Source organism: Taudactylus pleione, unplaced genomic scaffold, assembly GCF_031769625.1.
Source record: "Taudactylus pleione unplaced genomic scaffold, aTauple2 ptg000627l, whole genome shotgun sequence".
In the NCBI taxonomy this organism is placed as follows: domain Eukaryota; kingdom Metazoa; phylum Chordata; class Amphibia; order Anura; family Myobatrachidae; genus Taudactylus; species Taudactylus pleione.
The window spans coordinates 2,167,204-2,192,730 of NW_028285029.1; the positions used below are offsets into that span (position 1 = coordinate 2,167,204).

At 39.0% G+C, this 25,527-nt stretch overlaps 1 protein-coding gene across 1 annotated transcript; it reads left to right on the top strand.

The window, feature by feature from the left end:
- The first annotated feature begins 994 nt into the window (after window positions 1-994).
- On the top strand, window positions 995-25,227 carry LOC148479261 (vomeronasal type-2 receptor 1-like). Its single transcript, XM_088454677.1, has 3 exons — window positions 995-1,051; window positions 9,803-10,039; window positions 24,415-25,227. The coding sequence occupies exons 1-3, from the start codon at window positions 995-997 to the stop codon at window positions 25,225-25,227; spliced, it is 1,107 nt and encodes a 368-aa protein (XP_088310803.1).
- The last annotated feature ends 300 nt before the right edge of the window (window positions 25,228-25,527 follow it).

The window sequence follows — 25,527 nt, forward strand, 5'->3', positions numbered from 1 at the left end:
TGTGTCAGTATGTTTATACTATGTTACAGGGTCGTACATAAATTTGCCACTGCAATAGCATACACAGCTTGAGCTTTCACTGTGAGCAACGAGGTTAGCAAAATCTGCATAAGGTCTGACCATGTGCAATTGTGTATGAGCTATTGATGGTACTCAATGTTACAGAAGGTTTTGCAGACTTGCAAAGCATTATGGATGTGAGTAAAGTTTTGGTTTACTTTTGAATCTGTATCTCCTTGTGTTTTGGATCTGAATTTAGTTTTAGCAAAACTGCCCTTGCATGTTTTTGTTTTGGTTTTGGATCTGTATTTTTTTTCAAAAATTGATAAAATCTGATAAAATCACATAATTTGGGAGTTTTTGTATTACTAACCTCAATAACATAAATTTCCACTCATTTCAAGTCAATTTTGACCACCTCACAGGTCACAATATTGTTTCATCTGGTTTAGGCCCAAAATATGCACCAAGCTAGCTGGCTAACTAAGCTAAGCGGTAGCAGTGGCAGTTCAACTTCCAACATTGCACATCAGAAAACAAATGTTTTTATTATTCAAGAGGCCTGAGAGAGTTACAGTATCTATGTAGTTGAAGGCAGGGATAGGAAGAGTTGATTGGTTGAAAATGTAATATTTTTTGTTTCTGAAGAAAATTTATGAGGGAGGAGGGGAAGGTAGAATGGGAGGCATTTAAAAAAAACATATTTTACTCATTCACCACAGTCCTTGCCCCAGAAAATCCCTTGAGCACTATGCCTGCTGCTGCAGGGAGTGGATTTTCATCCCAGAAGCAGACCAGGAAGACTACGAGTAGTGCTTTCAAAAACAATTGACATTTAACAATAATTTGCAAAGATTCCACTTCACTAGATAAGCATTTCCCAACCTGTACAGCGACATTAAAAAAAACTTTATTAGTGGCCTCCAAAATGCCAAATGTGGACAAGCTGAACAGAACAAATGCAAGATGTCTTTCTTGAGAATCCTTCAGTGCTATGCCTGATGCTGCTATGCCTGATGCTGCTTCTTGGAGTGGATTTTCATCCCAGAAGGTATGACAACATTGTGTATTTCTTCCCAATGGGCACAGATCTGAAGAGATGTAAAGAGCTGTTGGTAAGCAAATTGTCAGCTCAAGTGGCATGTGAAGCAGTGGTGGCTTCTACTTCAGTTTCTCCAGCAAGTGCATCTGGCGAGAAAAAACTATACTTTCAAAAAAAAAAACACTGGTGATGCTAATGAGTCAACATTACCAAGTTTTTATTGTCTTGTGCCCAGGCATGATAATGGGCTTTTCCTTATCATGGGCAACAACAGTTTCATCCACTGGTGCACAAACAACATGCTCATCAACAACATCGTCATTAATAACATCCTCATCATCAACACCCTAGTCATCAACATCCTCATCATCAACATCCTTATTAGCTTCAGCTACACAAATAATCTGCTCATCCTGGTGGACTTCCATTGAAGCATTCTTGATTTCTATGTTAGCATGTTCACTTGTAATTACATCATCAAAAGAGGCAGAACCACCAGTCATAAAAAGGCCAAGGCCTTAGCCTTTCCTTGCCACTTCATGTGGTGAAACTGGTATATTGCCAATTTTAGGCCTTTCTGCAGCTAACTTTATTTTTGATGTTTTCTTCTTTACAACTGTAAAATATTGTTTATTGATTTTAGATGCCCTGATTTAAGTCCTGTATGCCCTTGGGAATCGGCTTTAGTAGACAATATAGATGGACTATTATCATCATGACTGGTGGCACTGGCAGCAGCTCCAGCAATAGTATGTGGTTGCTGCTCTCCTCTCAAGTCTCAACTGATCGTTCTCCATATCACAAACACAAATGAAGTGGGGTACAGCATACACGTCAATTTGTATCAATTTTAAAAATAACACTGTGGAATCAATGACCTACAGTGTCACAAGATTTTTTATGAAAAAGAAAAGAATAACACACTGCACTGCCACTTACAGTGTCACAAGATTCATTATTTATGAATAAGAATAATACACTGCGCTGCCACTTACAGTGATGTCATTATGTTTTAAATAATATAACGCATGTTATTTAGCACTTTGATATGGTCTTGTAGTCCATGTGTAGACTACTCATTTATTCACAATTGAGGAAAGAAGTGAAAAGTTGAATATTAGACTGCGCAACCAATTACAGTGTCACAAGATTAATTATTTATGAATATGAATAACACACTGCGCTACCACTTAGTGTCTCAACACATGGACAATAAACTGCGGTCTGGCCAGCAGTGTCACCAAACAATATTAGTGCAGATAAGTTGAAAAAGCACACACAAATATTTTTTTTTTTTGTGGATTGATATTTATATTATTAATTTAATTTTACTCTTATTTTTTTAAAACTGGGGAAGAGCACCCCTGAGTGAGGCAGCAGCTCCTTGATGAGCAACACAGACAGCATCACTTTTTGATGAACAACAAAGCACCCCTGCTGAGTGTGGACAGACCACCTGCAGAGTCACAAATATGTGGATGATAAACAGCGACAGTGTCACCAAACAGTAATAGCACAGGCAAGTTGCTAACGCACTCACACATACACATAAACTCACACACAAAAATAAGCACTTTTATTTATTTTTTTAATTAGAGAAGAGCACCCCAAGTTGACAGAGCACTCCACCCTGGACAACACTGCACCCCTTTTTGGACTGCAACCCTAGCCTGATGGACAAGACAAAAACACAGAAACAGCCACAGTTAATGGACAGGACAAGTGACACAGCAGCTGCAGCACCCACTAAAAAAAGCACCATTTTATATACAGCAGCTGAAGCCCTTTATGGAAAACACAGCACCAGCCTTCAGGCCAAGACCCCAACTGTACACACACACTGAGAGACTGACAGTGACTGACTATGTCTGCTAGCTTCTCTCTCTATAGCCGGAGTGAAAATGGAGCCAATTGCGGGGACCTTTATATAATCCAAAACCTGTGAGAATCCGACAGCAGGAGGATGATGTTTTGCCTCGATTTGCAATCTTAGTCATGTGGAAAACCTAAAGCCTAGCTCATTTCTCATCTCGGACCTGGAAATTCGGGTGGGTCTGGTTCTCAGAGAACTGGACCCGCTCATCTCTAATATATACCGTAGTAACAAATTTTACTTAATAGTTCAAAATAGCTGTATCACTTTATAAGAGACATAGGTACATAGTAACAAATTATGCAATATGCCATCCTTATTATAATTAAAAAATATATTAGAATTAATTAGCAAAATTAATTTAAAACATGTTGCAAACATAAAGCATATAAAAGGAAAACAAATAATATATTCATGTGAGTTTGACATATATCAGTTACACAGTTAAATAAACTACAACATATCAGAAATTAAAAACTTGTGAAGCACCTGCATGCATTCCCACCTATATTTAAGTTACTAAAAGAGATACACACCTATTCAAGAGAGAGATTGAAAAAGAAATATATTTAGACTAAAAAATATTATATATATATATATATATATATATATATATATATATATATATATATAATATATAGACTGATGACAAAATGAAAAATGATCACTATCAAAATCATAGAAAAAACTGAAATCACATCATTTGGGCCTGATTTTGTTCCTACAGTATTAGTAACCTCGATAACATTTATTTCCAGTAATTGCCAGTCAATTTTGACCATCTCACAGCTCACAATAATGATTTCATCCAGTTTAGGTCAAAAGGTTGCTAGCTGAATAAGCTAAGTGACAGCTGTGGGCGGCACTAACATGTAGCAGTTCAGCTTCCAACATGGCACAGAGTGGCACTGCAGTGGCAGACAGGATGGTAGTTTAATAAATGATAAAATTAAAATGTCAGTCCACAATGCCCCAAATAGCACATAATACAAAGCAAAGAGGTGCAGGATAGAATTGTCCTTGGGCCCTCCGACTCACCCTTATGTTGTATAGACAGCCATGGCCAAAAGTTTTGAGAATGACACAAGTATTGGTTTATACAAAGCCTGCTGCTTCAGGTTTTATGATGGCAATTTGCATATACTCCAGAATGTCATGAAGAGTGATAAGATGAATTGCAGATTGCAAAGTCCCACTTTGCCATGACAATGAACTTAATCCCAAAAACATGATTTCCACTGCATTTCAGCCATGCCACAAAAGAACCAGCTGACATCATGTCAGTGATTCTCTCGTTAAAACAGGTGAGAGTTTTGATGAGGACAAGACTGGAGATCACTCTGGCATGCTGACTGAGTTAGAATAACAGACTGGAAGCTTTAAAATGAGTGTGGAGCTTGAAATCATAGTTCATCCTCTGTTAAGCATGGTTACCTGCAAGGAAACATGTGCAGTCATCATTGTTTTGCACAAAAGGACTTCACAGGAAAGGATATTGCTGCTAGTAAGATTTCACCTAAATCAACCATTTATTGGAACATCAAGAACTTCAAGGAGAGAGGTTCAATTGTTGTAAATAAGGCTACACAGCACCAAAAAATGTCCAGCAAGCACCAGGACCATCTCGTAAAGTTGATTAAGCTGTGGGATCGGGGAAACACCAGTGCAGAGCTTGCTCAGGAAAGGCAACAGGCAGGTGTTAGTGCATCTGCACGCACAGTGAGGTGAAGAATTCAGGATAATTGCCTATTGTCAAGAAAGGCAGCAAAGTAGCCACTTCTCTCCAGGAAAAACATCAGGGACAGACTAATATTCTGCAAAAGGCACAGGGATTGGACTGCAAAAGACTGGGGTACAGTCATTTTCTCTGATGAATCCCCTTATAGATTGTTTGTGGCATCTCAAAAAATGCTTGTCTTGAAAAGGAAAGGTGAGGGATATCATCAGTCCTATGTCATGCCAACAGTAAAGCATCCTGAGACCATTCATGTGACACAGCCATGAATAAAGAATGGTACCAAAACATCCTCCAAGAGCAAATTCTCCCAACCATCCAAGAACAGTTTGGTGACAAACAATACATTTTCCAGCATGATGGAGCACCTTGTCATAAGGCAAAAGTGATAACTGAGTGGCTCAGGGAACAAAACATCAAAATTTTGAGTCCATGGCAATCCCATTGAGAAATTGTGGTCAATCCTCAAGAGGCGGGTGGACAAACAAAAACCCACAAATTCTGACAAACTCCAACCATTAATTAGGCAAGAATGGGTGGCCATCAGTCAGTATGTGGCCCAGAAGTTGATTGACAGCATGCCAGGGCGCATTGCAGAGGTCTTGAAAAAGAAGGGTTAAAACTGCAAATATTTACTCTTTGCATAAACTTTATGTAATTGTCAATAAAAGCCTTTGACACTTTTGAAAAATTTGTAATTTAACTTCAGTATACCATAGTAACATCTGACGAAAAGTTCTAAAAACACTGAAGTAGGAAACTTTGTGAAAACCAATACTTGTGTCATTCTCAAATCTTTTGGCCATGGCTGGACATTGTTTCCAGATGGACTAAATTAAACTATTGAATTAGACTTTTAGTAAAACAATCCTTAGTATTCCTAAATATATAGGTAATATTAGAATTGGCTACTCTCAATATATATGAATCCAATCTATGTACGCATAAGACATGAGGTGTTTGTATTTAGAGAAACATCTTCGACAGGATCAGATATTGTACTTACATCACATCATGGTAACAACCAAAATATATTTCCAGTAATAAGGTTCATTTACTGAAGTATAATGATTCCAATTTTTTAGACTGAGATTCAACAATACATTTTGTTGTAGATTGATAATAAGTACATCTTTTTAAACAACATATAACCTTATCATAATTATTATAAATGAAACTTGCCTCATTAGGGGTTCTTCTTGGTTGCTCTCTGCACAGTACTGAGTACACTATGTGTTTGTTGTACGTACATGGGATGTGGATATTTAGTCCAACCTATAAATGAGGAACTGAATGTATAAATCAACTGATTATAAACAATGTCATATTGTTATTACTTGAGAACGTATTTGTACCACTTTATGGTATAAATGTATTTGCATTTAGAAAGTCTAGTTATTGGGCTATAATAATTCTAAAATATTTTTGGACACAATAACACATTGTGCTGTGAGCAAACAAAAAATAATGCACACTCACATATAATATGCAGCCTGGTTATATTTAATTATTTTTTAAGAATATAAAGTGTGGTGTTCTTTGGTTATTTATTATTGTTTACATAATATCAAAGACTGAATATAAATATATATCCATTAAGTTGATATTGGATGTATATCTTGAGCTTGTTTTGGGAATATTAGGAACTAAATATGCAAATTGACTAATTATAATTGATGTCAGTATATTGATATTATGTGAGAAATGGCTTATTAATATTCAAACATTGTTTTGTATACTCTTAATTGGTTTTATGACTTTACCCTTTATTTGAGTATTTTGAATATCTGAGGAATTATTGAGAAAACTCCATTCCATTACATTAACCCTAAATATAAGGATGGATTATAGAGAGGAGAAATAAATACATCTGTATGGGAACTCACTTAACACTTTTATGTTTAGATTGCTAGAAAAGAGTATATAAACAACCTCACTCACTATGTACCTCTCCCTCCACCTATTAGTTAAAATCTATACCTCTCTTAAAAATCTATACATCTCTGTGAAATGCATTAGTATTAATATCATGTATTCCACATGAATAATAACAATAAAAATGGTCATACACTTAGAATGAATATGATGGCACAGGTCTAGTTATGGATCGTTGTTAGTACTATTGTTATTTCTTTCTATATATACTTTCGATAGAGTTATACCCCTTTCAGACATACTGGTATTTGGTCTGCCTCAGCCGATTTCCTGGGTTGCCACATATGTCTGAAAGGTTCCTACCCAGGAACACGGTCCCGGGTGGCAGACCCTTCAATCGACCAGGGAATTTCCTGGTACTTAAGTCCCAGGAAATTACCCTGCTTATTTCTGAATGGTGCTACCTGGGAATTTACTACTCTCGGGCTGCACCAAGTAGCTTTTACATTGAGTTGACAGCGCAGAGCATCCTATAGAATGCTCATCGCTGCCGCTCACAACCCCCCATACCAGTGTCTTTGTCGCTGTAGATTGAGTCAGTGACACAGTACCCCAGCCAGATGCCAGGGACACCTGCCTGCGATGGAGACCGCTGACTGGTCTCAGCTATAGCGGGCCACCTGCACTCCCGCTGGACCACCAGGGCAATTAAAGAAACAAAACAAATCATTTAATAATAAAAATTTTTTAAAATGCTGCATTTTGATTAGGCGACTGCCGGCATCACATTGATGACATCGATGACATCGTCAGCAGCAGCCGGAGAGGGGATAGGCTAGGAGGAGCAAACGGCAGAGGAGAGGCAAGTAAGCAGAAAAACCCGGCTTATGTCTGAAAGGGGTCTACCTGGGAACTTTCCGGGTAGATGCTGTAGTGTGAAAGGGGGGTCTAGACCAAATACCCAAGATTTGCACAGGAGAAATTCCTGAGTCTGAGCAGGAAATTTACTGGGTTGTATGTCTGAAAGGGGTTTGTTATGATTATTATAAGTTTATTGGAAACCTCTCTCTCTGTGTGGAACAAACTGAGTAACATATGTACTATTTATTTGAATATCATGTGTAAATATGTTCTTCTAAAATGTTTCATGTTTGGGTGTAACAATGTTTAAATTGGACACAGTTGAACAGTGCTAAGTAATCCACTGACATAGGTGAAATTAACTGATTGAGGTTTATACTAATTGAAAAGCAACCACAGCTGTTTACAAATCTGAGACCAGCTCACTGGTATTCATACCTTCTGAAGAATTCCAGACTCCAATACCCGGAAAAATGCATCAAGGGCCGAGAGACTATTCTGCTAAACTCTTTTTTATTATTCCATCCACGCAGATCAATTTTTTCCTTGAGCCAAGCCAGGAAGAAATACTGAGCGGCTGGCTCTTTGTTAAACAAACTGATGTGCCAGTGGGTTTTTGGGAATAAACTGCCTCTCACAGTCTGGCTGTTACACTTTGCCGAACAGCGGGTTTATGACAAGCCTGTGCTCCCGCTAAAGAGCGGTTGAGAGCTACCTCGTGTGGGTAACATATAAGTGAGTACTTTGTGCAGCCTCCATATTCCAGGAAGACTTGTGTATGCCTAAACACAAGACACATAGCCAGTGGACATTGGGCCTGATTCAGACCCGCTTGCAAGCACATAGCGCTCACAAGCCGGTCGATGGCTGGGCAGTGCGCACTGCGCGTGCGAGATCCCCGGAACAAATGAGAAATTCACTCTTCTATCATTTCTATCATATATATAAGTACCACTACAGTATATGCGGCAGTTAAAATGGACATTGTAATAATATGCCCACATAGGAACTGGCACAAACAAATGGGAGATTGCTTGGATTATATAAATCAGATTTATCCTGCTTGGTAGATCGACACAGGCCAATATTTCCTGTGGATTCCTGATAATATTTCTTTGATTCAAGGATTGGGAATATATTTTATTGATCTTTAGAGCTATAGTAGAATTATTGCTTTGTATTTTATTGATATCTACATTGTATGTTATTATGCAATCGTTTTATTAAATTAAATATTTTATAACAGATGTGTGGTTTTTCCAATAAGCACTCCATCTACATTTTTTAGATTTTCTGTATATATCAATACCAAGCAGGTACTAAAAAGAAACCAGCAGTGGAGACCAAATGGCTTTTTGGAAGGTCTGAAGTAACAAATGTAGAAAGCCCAAAAATAAATCTGGCTTTTCTAAGAGCTGTGTTGCCCAGGGTAATGTTTCTCCTTTTAAAAGTTGAGCATCAAACACAATTGTAATGAATCTGATTAAAATGTTCAACAAAGTATTTGTAAAAATCAAATAACATTGGCCCCTAATTTGGTTATACTGGATCTTATCCCCTATAAGCTTTTTTGACAACTTAACCAAATTTTAAAGAACAGCAGTAGGGAGGCCCATACCATTGTCTCAGTAAAAATGGATGTCAATTAATTGTTACAACAATTGTATCTCAGTTAAGTAACCACTTATATTATTATCAGTAAACTGCACAAATTATCAGGTAATCCACATATAAATATGATATTGAGAATGAAGTAACTGACCCTCTTGGACCAAGGCAATTGGCACTCACTTATATCATTCAGATTATTCTGGTTTATCATTCAACCTTATTCTTAAATAATGTTCCTTTAGATATTAAGATTACAATCATTTGTTTTGTAACAGTATTAACTGCCTTACACTGTGCAGAGATTGGTATTATTAGTGTATCATAGTGTATTGCAATATATTGCAGATCACTGAGGCAGGCACAATCATACAGCACATTGCACAAGTCAGATCACATCTGATAAGTGGTTGCTAGGATGAAGATAGGGGATTCCATGTAGTTTATATCAATGAATTCCAGCCAATATATTCAGACTGGCAAAAAGTATTTAATTAAATATCATCTGCATGTGCTGATCTGGACAGAGATCTTTCTGACCCCATGTGATATTACACAGGAGTATGAGACGGGTGGTATTGCTGAACCTTCTAGTCCAGATACTTATTATTTATGTTTTTAATCATTTAAATGTGAAAATTAATTTGGAAGAAATGCGTTACATTTTTATTAAGTCATTTTAACTGGAGGAAATAATACTGAATCTTGAAAAATGTTACAATTTACAAAAAAAGGTTGTTTATTTTTAAACAGTGTACATCGTAGAGAATACAGACATATCAGAACTTTTATCTTTGCAATTAATCAGATTAACCAGAACCCAGACCTTCTGCCCAATATTACTCTGGGTTATCATCTGTATGATTCTTGTGCAAATGACAATAAAGCTGTGGAAGATGTCTTACAGATATTGTCTGGACACAAAAAGATGGTGCCCAATTATATGTGTGCAGAACATGGCAAAGTAGTTGGGTTTATTGGAGACCTCAACTCTCTCACGACCCGTACAATGGCATGGTTGCTGACTGTATATGGCTATACACAGGTAAGTACTATCAGATCTATTTAAATTATTTACATTACTGAAGACTTTAATGTTTATGTGATTGTTGCTGCTTCAAGGAACAACATTCTTGGACCAGACTGATAATTGAATGTAACAACATGAATGAAATGATAACAATATACGATATTATGTAAACACTCTCAGGAGCACTCTAGTACTGTACCTCACTGCCTCAGTTTGTGCACACCAACTGTCACCACAATTAAACATACCTGTAGTAAATTATTAAAAAATATTGGTGCAATCATAAAGCCCCAGTACTTCAGGGATAGATGACATTCAGAACGAATGTGTCTAGTAAAGAAATAGAGCACTCTTTACATGAACATAGAGTATAGTCTTAGGAGTAAATTTACTAAGAATCATGTCTGGCTGAATTTCAACATGCTCAGCATCACATCGACATGGGAGAGTTTTGTCAGCTGAAACTCATATTTACCAATAATCATGATTTGCAGAATCTCAAACATAACCTGTACTCGACTTTTTAAGCAGGATCTGGTTCAGAGAATACAGTGGACAAAAACTTTGGGGGTCCGCGTACTTTAGTGAACAAGCTCTGTGCTCCTGAGCTGGTCCTGTTTGAGGAAATGCAACCTAAAAAAATGCATAGGGTGCCCCCATATTGCCATCAAACAGCACAGTGCTCTTTTACTAGCAAGGTTGTAATGACACAGCCATGGGACATTCTTCATGGGGACCACCACACAACACATTCATCAACCCACACAAGTCAGCCCACTCTGGGGATTCCTGGGGAGTAGGCAATCCACCCAATAAAGGGTACCCTATTTGGATGCTAATGCCTGGGGCATTCTCCCATCTATGGCTGATGGATGCAAGATTGACAGTCTTATATAAGAGGTAACAACTAATATTGTCTTTTACATGGAGACTATAGGTCCCAGCGATCCTTTTCCACATGCTAGTACTTAGGGAACTACAATTACCAGCGTGTGGGGCACTAAGAACCCAATGTTACCTCTAGTCCCACTTTATAAATAATATTAAAATAATGACATTACACAAATTCCATAGATTTTATTATTTTATCATACATACACTCACATCTGCACTTACACTAACTACTTACCTTGTCCCTTGCACTGGTCTGTGCCCTTGTCTAGTAGCATCCCTGATTGCTGTAAAAAAAACATACTTACAAACCCCTATGTTCAGGTCTTCTTCAGTCCATGTAGGCTTCAAAGGTGTGAACTGCTGGGGTTATTCAAGATCTAGAGCTGTCCCCAAATTCTAATATTGGGTCTTAAATTTATCAAAATCAAAAGATATAATATTTTTAGAGCTTGACTGCAGGAGCATTTTCAAATGGCTTTTTCTTTCGCACCCTAGCAGTGAAAGGGAATGAGGAGACAGCTTATTTTCATATCAGCTATCTCTGCAACAGAGCAAAGTTGAATTACTCTAGTGAATATGTATCCACTGCTGCTACTTGCCCGCAAGTTTAATACTTAATTATTGGGGGCAGCCCATCCCCAGAAAATTAAAATGATGCATGGACCCCAGAGTGAACACTGATAAATTGGATGAGAACCAAGTGTCAGGAACTGTCCTTACCCTTAGGGTTATGATGCTCTGTCTAGGTAGTGTACCTGGCCTGGGGGCTCTCAGAGTGCACTGTTGATGGGTTCCCAGCATGATGGAGGTCTCAGGGGCCTGGAGTTCTGGTGGTGTTCTAGAAAGCTTCCTTACATTGGGCACTGCCATAGTGGTCCCAGCCAGCCAAGTGCATTGCTGAGAGGCTCCTAGCACGGTTCTGGTCTCAAGGGGCTTTGAGCTCCAGCTTCATCTCCACCAGCTCCTGAAAATGGGTGCTGCCATATTGGTCCTGGGGAGCTAACTGCTAATCTCCTGTAACAGCCAGGCTTGTGCTGAACTGACTACATCAGCCAATTCCTGTGAGACATAGGGTATAAGTTAATTTCCCTGAAAGCATTCAGTGCATGAGCTTTGTCACTGATAGATGTGCTAAGCTGTAGTTGTCTTAGACTCATTGATGATTCCCACTCTGGCTCCAGTCTGTGTTCCAAGTCCTGTCCCACTCCGACTCCAGTCTATGCTCCAAGTCCGGACCTACTCTGGCTCCAGAGTGTGCTCCAAATATGGTACCACTCCAACTCCAGTCTGTGATCTAAGTCCGGTTCCAATCTGGTCCTAGTCTGTGCTTTATTCTGATGCCATTTTGTCCCAGTTTGTGCTCTTAGGTCCTCATTCAGAGCTGCTCGCAAAATGCAAGCACTCGCTCCGAATAAGGGCGGCTGCTTCCTCTTTAAAATCTGGCCTGCTGGCCACTCGCTAAGCTGTGGGTGACCACCCACAGCTTTAGCGAGTGACCAGGTGATGGTCACAATGGTCGAGACCATCGCTACCATTGGGGCTTGCGACGAGACCCCTGGGGTCAGGTCTTGTCTGCCGCAAGCCCCAGGTAGCTTCCTGCTCTAACAGAGCAGGAAGCTACCTACTGACATCAATGCTGATGTCAGTAGGGCTGCCTACAAATGGCAGGCATTCCTTCAGGAATGCCTCTGTTTGTCTAGCCACCCCCTTTCCACGACTACAAAATGGGCTAAGCTTTCAATCAACATTGACAGCCACCCCTTTTGTAGTGAGCCCCGGAGCGAGTGAATTTGTCACTCGCTCTGGAGCTAATACACACGCACTGCGGCGGCTGCACGTGCGCAGGGCCTCACCATCGACCCGCTTGCGAGTGCATAGGTGCTTGTGAGCGGGTCTGAATGAGGTCCTTAGTCTGATCCCAATCCAGTCACATATTTTTTTTCAGTCTGGTCCCACTACAGCTCCAGAGTGTGCTCCAATTACAGTCCTACTCTGGCTCTAGTCAGTGGTAGAACTGTGGGAGACAATGGAGTCATTTGTTGCTGGGCACCAGCCCTGAAGCACCAGCCCTCCACTCCTCCATTGTCCCCCATTCCATGTCCTCCTGCTACAGTGCTATAATAGAGATGAGTACTGATCATTATTCTGCTAGGCCAGTTGACACTGCCTGTCAGCCCAGGCAGATTCATGTGTCTGCAGTACAAGGGTCGGCTGTTGTGCTTACAGAAATTGCTGGGGAATGCAAACTGAAAAATCCCAGCTCCTGACTCCCCTCTCACAGTTTCCGCTGCCTGTCCATGTCCACCACACCCCCTTTCTTGATGGATATTATAGTGGGTGCCCTGAAGGAGCAGTGCAACAGGGCACATCTCCTCTCCTTCCCATTTTGTCTGCTGGTGCCGCCTGTGCACCAGAAATCAAGACATGCCGCAAGCCCCTTACAAAGCAGCACTAGGTGGTGTCAGCGGCCAGTCCCTGGCAGCCAGGGCAGTCTCCCTGCTGCTGCCCTGGACTCTGTACAGTACATTAACCCCTCATGCTCAGCAGTCAGTAGACACCTCAGGACACAGGAGCTGCATAGAGGACTTCTTTTTGGTGAGTTCCTTCTCACTACTCATGCTATCCTGACCCCTGTTTCCCACTACAACTCCTTTCATCTCCACTGCTTCCCACTACTCCTCCCATCCTGCCCCCTGCTTCCCACTACTCCTTCTATTCTGCCCCCTGCTTCCCACTACTCCTCCCATCCTTCCCCTTTCTTCCCACTACTAATCCCATTCCCCCCTGCTTCCCACTACTTCTCCTATCCTGACCCCATGCTTCCCACTGCTGCTCCCATCCTGCCCCCTTATCCCCATGTATATTACTCACATCCTATACCCTACTGCCCACTATTAACCCCATTATCCCCCCTACTTCACACTACCCCTCCTATCCTGACCCCTTGCTTTCCACTAGTACTCCTGTCCTTCCCCCGTTTCCCACATCTATTACTCCCATCCTCCTCCCTGTTTCCTGATTCTAATACTCCCATTCTGCCTACAGTGGCCTTGGAGTGAACGGAACTTGTGCTCCAAGTGCTAGCTATGTTGGGGGTAATAGGCTAACCCAGTGGTTCTCAAACTTGGTCCTCAGGGCCCCACAAAGGTCACGTTTTCCAGGTCACCCAGCAGGTGCACAGGTGTATTCATTACTCTCTGACACATTTTAAAAGATCCACAGGTGCAGCTAATTATTTCACTTGTGATTTGAGGAGACTTGAAAAACATGCACTGTTTGGGGTCCTGAGGACCGAGTTTGAGAATCTGTGGGCTAACCAATCCTACCCCCTGGCTCACCCTAACCACTGCCCCATCTACAGATCCTACCTGTTACCCATCCTACCACCCCCCTGGACACCTATATATACAGTACGCCCCAGCTCAGTGACATACACTACCCACTCCCTCCATGGCCCCAGAGATGTACACTGACCACCACACACCCCAGCCCCGGTTACATACACTATCCACCCTATGACACCCCCACCCCATAGCTAGGGACATACACTTCCTACCCAGCACCCCCAGCCCCCTAGAAACAGCACCCCCAACCCAGGGACATACATTATCCAAAATATCCAGGCCAATTTGCCTGTTTTATTTTTTTCCTTTGGGGCTGATATCTTGTATATTTCTCTGTGGGGCTAAAGTACTTTTTTATTTCCTTTTGGGGTCAATGTGTTTTACTTATTCTTGTGGGAGCTAATGTGATTTGTTTCCTATGAAGGCAAATGTGTTTATTTTTTTCTGTGGGGGCTAATGTATGCGTTTTTTTTTCTATGGAGGCCAATGTATATTATTAATTTATTTGGGGGCTAATGTGTATTTTTTTTTTCTGTGTGGGCCAATGTATTAATGTTTTCCTATGGGGGGCAATGTGTTTATTTTTTTCATGTACAATGTTTTTTATCTGTGAATACGGCTAAATTACACCATGTATGCTTTGTACAGCATTGCAGTATAGATACAGGCACATACAGTATATTAAAAATGTGTTTTTGGCATTTCTAGGCGGCTATAGGGTGCTTGTGTACAGTATAGCAATGCTAAATTGCTCACATTAGAGGCCATACTCAGACAGGTGAAAATGTATCTAGATTAGAGCTGGTGAAAGTTTTAATGGTTTTAATGGTTGTGTCTAAAGACTACACAGCATGATTGCAGCTTCTGTACACACTGGAAGTAGGCATCTCAGTCTATGCATATTTGGATGTACTGTACACAGGGGAAGAGAATCATAGTGGCATTGGCCTAAAGTCACAGATGCAACTGCAAGGCCGGGAAAAGTCACAGATGCAAGGAAAGCCGAAACTGAATCCAACTCACAATCAGGCCCTATGTTGAGGGATCCTGCCCCCTCGACAGACCCCACCACATCTACAGTCCCTGCACCCATTAGGGCTGCTTCCATAAAATCCCTGGGCAGATTTTATACTCCAATCTGTCCCTGTCGATCAACATGATTGGCGCCCCTCCACAGTGGCCCAGACTCTGTGCTCTGGTCGAGGACGTCACATAACAGCGATCCTGAGCCTGAGTCGGGAGAGCACTCAGTCAAGATAATAAAGTCATGGTAAATTTAAAGAGCAAGATAGTGTAGAAATAGTGTAATAATAAGATAGAGCAGGTACACCTCCAGTGCTTCACACACATATATATATATATATATATATATTTTTTTTTTTTTTTTTTTCCGGTAGCACTTTTTAATTTTGGTGGAGAAAGGGGGGGCACCAACATTCATCTTGCCTTCGGGCAGCTGGTATGAATTTACGCCACTGGCTCCATTGTGTGCTCCAAGTCAGTTCCCACTCCAACCCCAGTGTCTGTTCTAGACTGATCCTAATCTGGTTTCAGTGTCTGTCCTAATCTGGCACCATGTGTTTATTCAGTACTAGACCCAGTCCCAGTGTTTACTCTTATTGAACCTTCTTTCCAATACTATCCTGCTGCATAAGCATATATCGCATTACATCTATGAGGAGGAGTTACATCCAGTTCTACTTTAAACCTCCCAAACCACCAGTGAGATGGTATATGTCTCTCCTGGGCAATCCAAAATCCCTAGCCCTGAAACCAAGTAATTTGTGCCAAAATCTCTTTAAATTTTCACATTCCGACATAAACTGTATAAATATATATATATATAAATATATATATATATATATATATATATATAGCATTTTAAACATGTACCTATCTCTGCAAAAACCATGTGTTTGCATTATGCTGGGAATATATAGCCCCTATGTAGGGTATGTATATGATATTCCAAGTAAGCCAACAGTGAGTTTAAGATGGGGATATCTAACTGCCATGCTATAAATAAAGTATCTGATTGGTGTCTAAAATAGTCATCTTTTAAACATAGATATAAATATCTAGTCCTGTAAGGGTTATTGGTAACAAATTTCAGTAAAGAGAATAAGTGTTAAAGAGAAGAAAAAGTATATTTTTCTGGAAAAGAGAGGGAATTAAACGTCTAGTTTGGAGAAATATGTAGAAGTGCTGTCAAGAGAGGTTTTTTATCTGTTGAAGGTTGGAGGAGGTCAATAATTTACCACCTGGGTCAAATGTTTTTTTCAGTACAAGTCAAACTGTTGTCTCTCCATTTGAGATAAGTTGAATTATCTAATAAAAGGGGAAAGGACAGATTGCCCCACAATGGGACATATGACATTTAAGGTGGCTCCAGTGAAGGTGGAGACCTACTGTAAGAGAAACTAGTGTCACAGAAAAAAATTTAGTTGAGAAAATCCACCAGAATATCACCAGATGTAGGAGTATATTTACTAAATTACAGGCTTTTATAAATGTAGATGTTGCATATAGCAACCAATCACATTCTAGATATTGTCTTCTAGAAGGTGCTAGATAAATGATAAGTAGAATTTGATTAGTTGCTATGGGCAACATCTCCACTTTGCACTTTAGTAAATATACCTCTTAGTATCCAATAAGGGATTAGTTGAGTATGGTGCAACTAATGCCAAATCTAAGGCATGGTCTGGGTACATTTTTCCCACCAGTAGCCTAAAAAAGGTCACCACTGAATATGAGTCAATATCAGGAGTTTCCATGCCCCCTTTCACCTGTGTAGTGTTTCATTTTTGTATTAAATCTTCAAATTATTACATTTTATTATGTAATGTCATCCAAATCCATTTAGTGGAAGGCCCAGAACAGGCTCCCTGGGTCAAAGTTCTGCCCAGCGTACACCATTGGGAGGTCCAACCGGAACCCTAACCTCCCTAAAACCTGGCCAGGATCCTATTTGACCAAATTTCATCTCTGCTGTGTGGTCCAACTGGGACCCGATCACTGCTTTAGGTATCACAGACCAATTACCACCCCTGTGAAGTTTTCATCCAAATCCATCCAGTGGAAAGCCCAGAACAGGCTCCTCGGGTCACAGTTCTGCCCAGTAAACACAATTGGGAGGTCCACCCAGAACCCTAATCCCCCTGAAACCTGGCAGGATCCTATTGGACCACATCAGATTGGTTTCCTCCCAATCAGTTCTCTGAATACATATTGTACTACTTATTATCTGAAAAGAGAACACCATTTTTTTTATTTATCTTAAAGTAAACAAGTAATTAAATAACTAAATGACCTATATGGTGGAATAAAAGATAGACATTCACAGAATACACTTCAACAAAGTGCAAATAAAATGTTGTATTCAATACAAAGAGAAAACTTTTAAAATTCACAATAACATTATTCACTACTCTGAACTTTATCTATTAGAATGTCCATGTATGCTCTAATATGTGGGGGAATGAAGAGAAAGCTAAAAGCATAGATTTAAAAATACATTCAAAATGTGATTAACAACTTATAGTGTATGCAATGTTTTCATTAAAAAAATATCAATGGCTTCCCAGATCTATCCTTTTTAGGGATCCAACTTGTCCCCAAACTACAGAGGAGGAATGAAGCTGCCAATATCCTAAACAAAATTGGCCAGTTGGATATTTGATTTTGAAATATAAGCACTGGCAGGCTTGAATAAAGTATTTGCCCTTTCGGTTTTTCAAATACACAAACATTTAAATCTTATCAAAAATCTATTTTTTATAAAAATTCGAATTAAAATGCAATTTACCAGTAAACCAACATGTATTATTGATACTTTGATATACATATGCTGTAGGCAAAATTATTATGATAATATGTGCTCTCAAGGATTATTTTAAGGACTTAAGAATCAGCTATATATTATTTTAGGATTATTACTACAGTGACTATAAAAGGTATTCACCCTCCTTGGGCTTTAAAAAGTAGATTTTTCATTCTGTGGCCTTCAAGCTGTGTCCTGATATGATATGGGAGTGAAACCAGGGTTGTGCTAAATTTGCAAACAAAGAGTGTTCTAATGTTTCCAGAGATGAGTTCAATAGTACCGCAGTGTTGGAAGGAGCATGAAAGGCCCACCAGGGGAATGCAGTGGTAGGGGCCCATGCTTAATGGGAGTGGTCAGCCACCACAGATGCTTGGTTAACTAATAGGCAAATCTTGGTGTAGTATCTATAGAAAGCAACCAGGCACCCACAATCAGTATTACTACTCCACCAGGTAACTGACCATCTAATAGTGTAAGAATGTATGATTTATGGTCTGGGACCTGACACCTAGGAGTGTGTGGGCACCCAGGCAGTGGGCCCCCCAGTGATTTCCCCTGTACCCCTGTGGGCCAGTCCAACCCTGAACACTATTTCACAATAACAAGGCAAGCCTTGTTCAGGCTCACAGTTACAGGTTCTATGACCAAATAACTTGCTGTGTATGGTACACATATATCAGTCCACTCTCAATATATTAATGTGGTACAATGTCCACTCTGTTATTTTGGAAAGAGGTTTTCGAGTGGATGTTGCTGCTACTGAGAGATAAAGGAGAAACCACAATCCTCTATGGATATTTAGAAGATGAAGGGTGAACTGTTGGGAACGGGTTCACTAGCAATCTGTGATGTCCAAATATTAATAGTCCATAATAGTTTAAGTATGAAAGATCCTTATATTTATAGTATTCTTTCAATAGGGCTTTTATGTCCAAATTATAAAAGAGAGATTCTCCAGCAAAGGATGCTTTATTTCAAATGCATTATTGTCTAAACTATATAAAAAGTTTGCCTGTCACTGCCTTCTGTCAAGTACATTGATTTGATGTGTTTGCACTTAGTATCATAACTATAGTTATAATCTACTCCAACTAATGTGTGACTGTCCCCTTCACAGTGCCCTATTGATGAAAGGAAAACAAATCAGGTGATTTAACAGATGAATCTTTATGACCAAGACCAGCAGATAACCAAAGGGGTGTGCAAGTTCCTCATAATCAGATAGAAAAAAGTAAAAAGATATACAGTATGCATCACCAGGTGTATAGGTCAAACAAAGTACAAATTGTATTATTTTAAAAATCAATAAACAAATAATGTCAGGATAGTGAGTTTAGCTTTTGCAAATGTCTCTATAGCAGAAGCTTACACAGATGACATGGGGTCCCCCCAAAAGCACAACTAGTACTAGGCTCTGTGAGCTTGTCCTGGTTGTGGAAATACAGGTGACAAAATGACTAGGAGTCCTCTGGGGATGTAGTCAGGAAGCTGACAGTCTAAATGCTGACCGCTGGCTTCCTGATTGTCTAATCCCAGCAGGGTACTAATGACTGGCATCGAAAACCTGATGTCTGTCATTAGACCTGTGCCAGGAGCCCGACACCTGGCATACCGAACGAAGGTAAGCCGAGTGTTGGGTGCGGACAGCCACAGGGGGAGGGTTAGGTTTTAGAGCTCCAAGGGAGACTTAGGGTTAGGTACTTCCCAGGAGGGTTAGGTTTAGGTTAGGGGAAGGGGGTGTTAGGCAACCCCAGGGGTAGGTAGGGTTAGGCACCCCCCAAGGAGACTTAGGTTTAGGCTGCAGCGAAGTGGGGTTTGATTTAGGCACTTAGAGGGAGGTTTGGGTTTGGCACTAGGAGAGAGGTTAGGCACCCCTAAGGGAGGGTTAGGCTTAGTGTAGGGAATTAGGTAAGCAATTACCTTAATTAGCGATAGGGATTTTCACCACTGCCAGGCTTCCGCTGTCGGAATTTGAACTGCCAGCCATGTGGCTAGTGGAAATGCCTTCTACACCAGTCCACTGTACTATCTGCAACCAGCACATTGCTCTAACTGGCGGGGTGTAATGCTGTAGCCATGGGGAATTATCCAAGGTGTCCCCTTGCCAAAACATTATTCATCCCACACTAGTCAGCCCAGTCTATGGGTGAACCGTTCATTGGCTGAGAGGCAGAGGCAGCCATGGGACATATTTCAAGGTCTCCCCCAGCCAAAATATTATTCATCCCACATTAGTCTTTGAAGTTAATGGGGGATCAGCTCATTGGCTTAGAGCTAGAGGGTCTTCTCTCTAAGCCAATAAATGTTCAGCCAATGCATTTCTAGGGGAAATGTGGCAGCTGAACTTAAAATGGGAAGTACCATCATTAGAGGATGGTACTCTTTCTAGTGGGCTCTACATTGGCTTTTTTTTTATTTTGCCAAGACAAAGGATGCAAACATAGAATGAAGAGGACCAGGACCAAGGGGTAAGTGAGTATGGATATTTTTTTACAGATACAAGTGACAAGGTAAGTATGTATTGAGTTTAATTGTTAGCGTTAGTGTATGTATGTATGTGTAATAATATATTACAACCTTCAGTGTTTGTCTTGTAATTATTTAAATATCCATTTTGCCGGTGAACTGGAGATACCAGTCGGTCCCTGATGCCCCACAAGCTTGTACTTGTGGTTTTCCAAGTACCCCCATGCAGGGGAAGCCTCCTGGGACCTCTAGTACTTCTGTAAAAACAATATTATATTAATCTATTTTTATACAATTAACCCTACATCCACCAGCCAGGGACACATTGGATAGCCCCATGCTACAGTTCAGGCTTGAGATACCCTGGAGCAGAGGATCCCTTTATTGGAGAGTCCCCACCTTCCTAGGTATCACCAGCCTAGGCTGACTAGTGTGGGGTGATTAATGATTTGGTTGAGGGACCCCATGAAGTGGTTCCACCAGCTGCTGCATTACAACCATACTAGTAAGAACCTGGTGCTTGTTGCCAATAATATGGGGGACCACTACTCATTTTGTCACCCATTTTTCCACAACCAAGGTTGGCTCACAGAGCCTGGTACTAGTTGTGCTTTTGGGAGGGCCCAACATCTTTTTTTAATTTTAACACTTTAATTGTTTTTTTACATACAGACTCCTACATTGAACTCTCTGATCTCTGATCTTTGCTGTAGACACTGCAGCTCTGGCAAAACTCACTAGCTTGAATAAGGTCTATTATCTTGCAAGTATTTTCTTACTAATGGAAATAATTGGAACCTATAAGCCGTGAAGGGATTGTTATATATAAAGAATTTAAGGATTGTCCGTTTTATTAAGTCTGTTGAAGCACCCTTGAAGTAATTGTATTGTATTTATTTTTTGGTCCTACTAACAGAGGACTTACTGAAAGTAGCAGCTGTTTACCATAGAGCGCAGGTTGGTTTTTGTTTTATATATATATATATATATATATATATATATATGGAAAATACAGGTACAAATATAGTATCCCATGTACTATAAAGAACAAAGTGTATAGTACAAACAGAAACACGTTTAAATTATATAGCAGTAAAGTATACTTTTATCTTAACCAGAAATAAGTAATGACTTTGTCTGCATCTCAGATCACACAATCAATAATATTTTCTAAAATATTAGATAGCACAATTTTCAATAATTGTTATCTGAAATAAATGTGAAAAAGCTTGAACAAGAAGTAGGTAACACATAAGGAAAGACAGGGAGGGGAAAAAAAAGGGAGGGAGGAAGAAATTAGAGAAATATGTCGTAATAAATTAGACAACATTATCATTATCAAATTGACTAAAATTAGAGTCTAATAAGAGTCAGATCAATGATGTGAAATGGATAGGAACTACAAACATCATGCCATTTCTAGTCTTGTCTCTAGGATGAAGATATACGTCTGAGTAGTATCCAATCTGTATTTTCAAATAACTGAAAGATGTGGTCTTGAGTGGATTTATTCAGTGTAATAATATTGGGTTCCGATTTATCATAAAAAATTTTCACTCCCTTGTTTATATGAGGTATAGTTGACCTTCTGTCATAGTATACTAATTGTAGCAATTTATGTTTGACTTCCATCAAAGAGGGAGACTATCTAATGGTCCTATGTACTAAAATTACATTTTTGGCTACCGTAACTATATTAATAATTAATGAGAGTTTTGATGTTTTGTGTGTTCCTAAATCCCAGTGCAGAAACTTAGCACATAAACATGCTAATGGGTTAGGTGATAAATTTTGTGTAAATATATTATTAATCATTTGGACAACTTTGTTCCAAAATTTCCACACTTTTCCACATTCCCACATGCAATGGATAAAATTAGCATCTGTTATGTGACATTTAGATCAAACACCAGTTTCAGACTCAACCATGTGTTTACGCTGTCCTGGAGAAATATATGCCCTGTGAATCGTCCGCAAGTGTACTTCTTGCAAATATGATGATTGCAATTTTCTTTAAGTAGAATCTAGATGCATTGTTAAATTAGAAAGGATAGGTATTGCCATCATATCTTTCTTCCATGTATTATGTAATGATATCCACTGAGCAGCAGAAAAATTATTAACCAAATGTGCATATAACATGCTAATTTTGTATGGGACGTTAACTAAAGGTTTTAAAAGTGATCTAAGAGAGATAGATTCAATGTCATCATCAGAATCTAAAGGAGTAGTAGATATATAGTGTCTTGTTTGCAAATACCTGTAAAAATCTTGTTTCGGTAATTGATACTTCTGTTGTAAGTCAGCGAAAGACAATAGAGAGCCACTCGGGTCAAAAACTTTGGTGACATTCGATAGACCTTTCTCTCTCCATCTAAGATAGTTGCTCTTAGCCAAAGATGGAGGAAAGGCTTGGTTACCCCATAAAGGAATATACGGGGAATGTAAATAACTACTTCGTAATATTTTGTTAATAGAAATCCACGCATAGAAAGTGTCTTTGAAAATAATATTTTGGAAAATAAGAGGAGGGATAACTTTAATCTTGGAATGTAATAATGCACTAGGGGAGTATAGTGAGAATAATACCAAATCTAACCGCTTATCTGTATAATTTTCTTTGTCTAATATCCAATCATTAATATATTGGAAAAATATGTATAAAGAATAACTCTTTAGATCAAGAAGACCAAAAGCTCCTTTAGATCGAGTATTAATCATCATAGTCTGTGCTATTCATGGGCGTTTACCTTGCCATATAAAATGCAAGAAATTTTTGGTAAGGGTTTGAATGTCTTTTAAGGACAGACCAATCGGTAACATTTGCATCATGTAAAAAAAATTTTGGGAAAATTATAGAGTTTATTACTGCCAATCTCCCTAATAATGAAAGTGGTAAGGATTTCCAATTGTCTAGCAATGATTTCATTTTGGCTATTATTGGTATATAATTGGCCTCATATAAGTGTGATAAATCTGAAGTAATTTGAACACCTACATATTTAAGTGTGTTTGAAACACCACAAAATGATTGTATAAATGGTAGAGTCAAAGTAAGTCTTTGATCCACATATAGGCATTGCCTCAGAATTATCTAAGTTAACTTTATACCCAGATAGCAACCCAAAGGAAGATCTGAAATCCATAACTACTGGGAACGATTCATGGGGGTTAGAAATGAATAGCAACATATTGTCAGCAAAAAGTGCGATTTTCAAAGTGACATCACCAATCGAAATTTCCTCCACTTGCGGGGACATTCTTAATGCTATAGCCAAAGGTTTAATACATTAGTCTTTATTAACATACTTAAAAATCTTTTACATTGGAAATCTCTTATTATGACAAACTATAAAACAAAGAATGTGCAATAGAGAAGAAATTGTGTGAAATAAAGTTAGTTAAAAAAAACCTCTGTAACCAATGTGTTTATTGAATATTACAAGAGGATCTGACTTCTGGGTTCTCAAAGTTTCCATCATATACATATCATGGAATTTAGAAAGAATGTATTAATTTGTTAGTTTATTCATATACTCCCTTGTCTATATATAATTAGTAGTGTGAGATGCTACTAAAACTAGGGAAACAATACAGCTACAGAATATTACATTTGTGCTATTAATATAAATCATATGCCAAATTGGTATTCACAAAAAAATTGTTATGCTATCATCATAGAGATTGATATTTCTTGCTACTGATTGTGAAAGCCACAAAATGTAAATTGGATAAAAGAAAGAATATAATGATTTTGTTGAAAACAACCATGTTTCAACTTTTTATACATGTGTTGGAAAAAAATACTATGTTTTATTGTAAGTTTTTCTGACCTAACCTTAAATTAATGTCAATTATAGATCAGTTATGGTGCAGGAGACCCTGTGCTGAGTGATAGAATGCTATATCCACATTTCTTTCGTACAATTCAGAATGACCAGATGCAGTTTTTGGCAACTATAAAGTTATTGAAACATTTTGGATGGAACTGGGTTGGGCTCATTTCACCAGGTGGTGAAAATGGAGAGCGGGAGCTCCAACAACTGAGCAGGGATTTAGCTTCTCATGGAATATGTATTGATTTCAAAATAAAATATTTTTCTGAAGATACATATTCATATTATGATAATATTATTAAGAATTCTACTGTGGAGATTATAATAGTTTGTGGCACAAATAATTTTTACTCTATAAATTGTATCCGTAGACTAGCACAAGTTACTGCTAATAGGACATTCATTTTTCCTACTTCATGGTCAAGTGTAGAAGAACTTGCAAGACCTAATATGTGGGGAAATCGAATTAACTGCACTCTTGTATTTACATTTCCTGTATATATGATCCCAGGAATGCAGGAATTTCTAGATGATGTTAATCCACCAAATATCTCTTTTGACCCATTAATGGAGGATATCTGGATAACTGAATTTTTGTGCAAGTCTAAAAATAATTTAAAAAATTTAATTATTCCATTCATAACTGAAGCACCCCTTCAAAACTGCTCTGGGGAAAAAAGTCTTCAAGATCATTATAATTTTACTTTAGATGCACATCCCTATCATGTGTATCTTGCTGTCTTTACTATGGCTCAAGCTTTGCATGACATGTATTTATTTTTAAACAATCATGGAACAAGGAATAACTTTAAAATGAATGAGTTCAAAGTAAGTTAAAATATTTTTTATTGTTATCACCAAACTTTATAGTTTGCATAATTACTATAAGAGAAGAATATGACCATATGGTCTTACTCCACCCCATTCATTGTATACAGGGTTTTATTGTTCCCAATTGATAAATGCCTGTTGCTGACTCCTCCTACTGCATCATAAGAGCTTCAGTTGCTGCTGCCACCAGGTTGCAGCACCAATACTTGGAACAGCTTACTCCTTGATGTATGTGTGGTAATACAGCTTCAGCACCTCCTGGATAGTAATGGGTAATTACCACTGACTGCTTACTATATATCAGGG

Bases quoted from the DNA above. Each gene is read 5' to 3' on its own strand.
- LOC148479261 (XM_088454677.1), top strand. From the start codon at position 995: ATGCCTGATGCTGCTATGCCTGATGCTGCTTCTTGGAGTGGATTTTCA. The intron at 1,052-9,802 runs GTATGACAACAT...GCAATTAATCAG, and splicing joins GTGGATTTTCATCCCAGAAG to ATTAACCAGAACCCAGACCT. The intron at 10,040-24,414 runs GTAAGTACTATC...TGTCAATTATAG, and splicing joins CTGTATATGGCTATACACAG to ATCAGTTATGGTGCAGGAGA.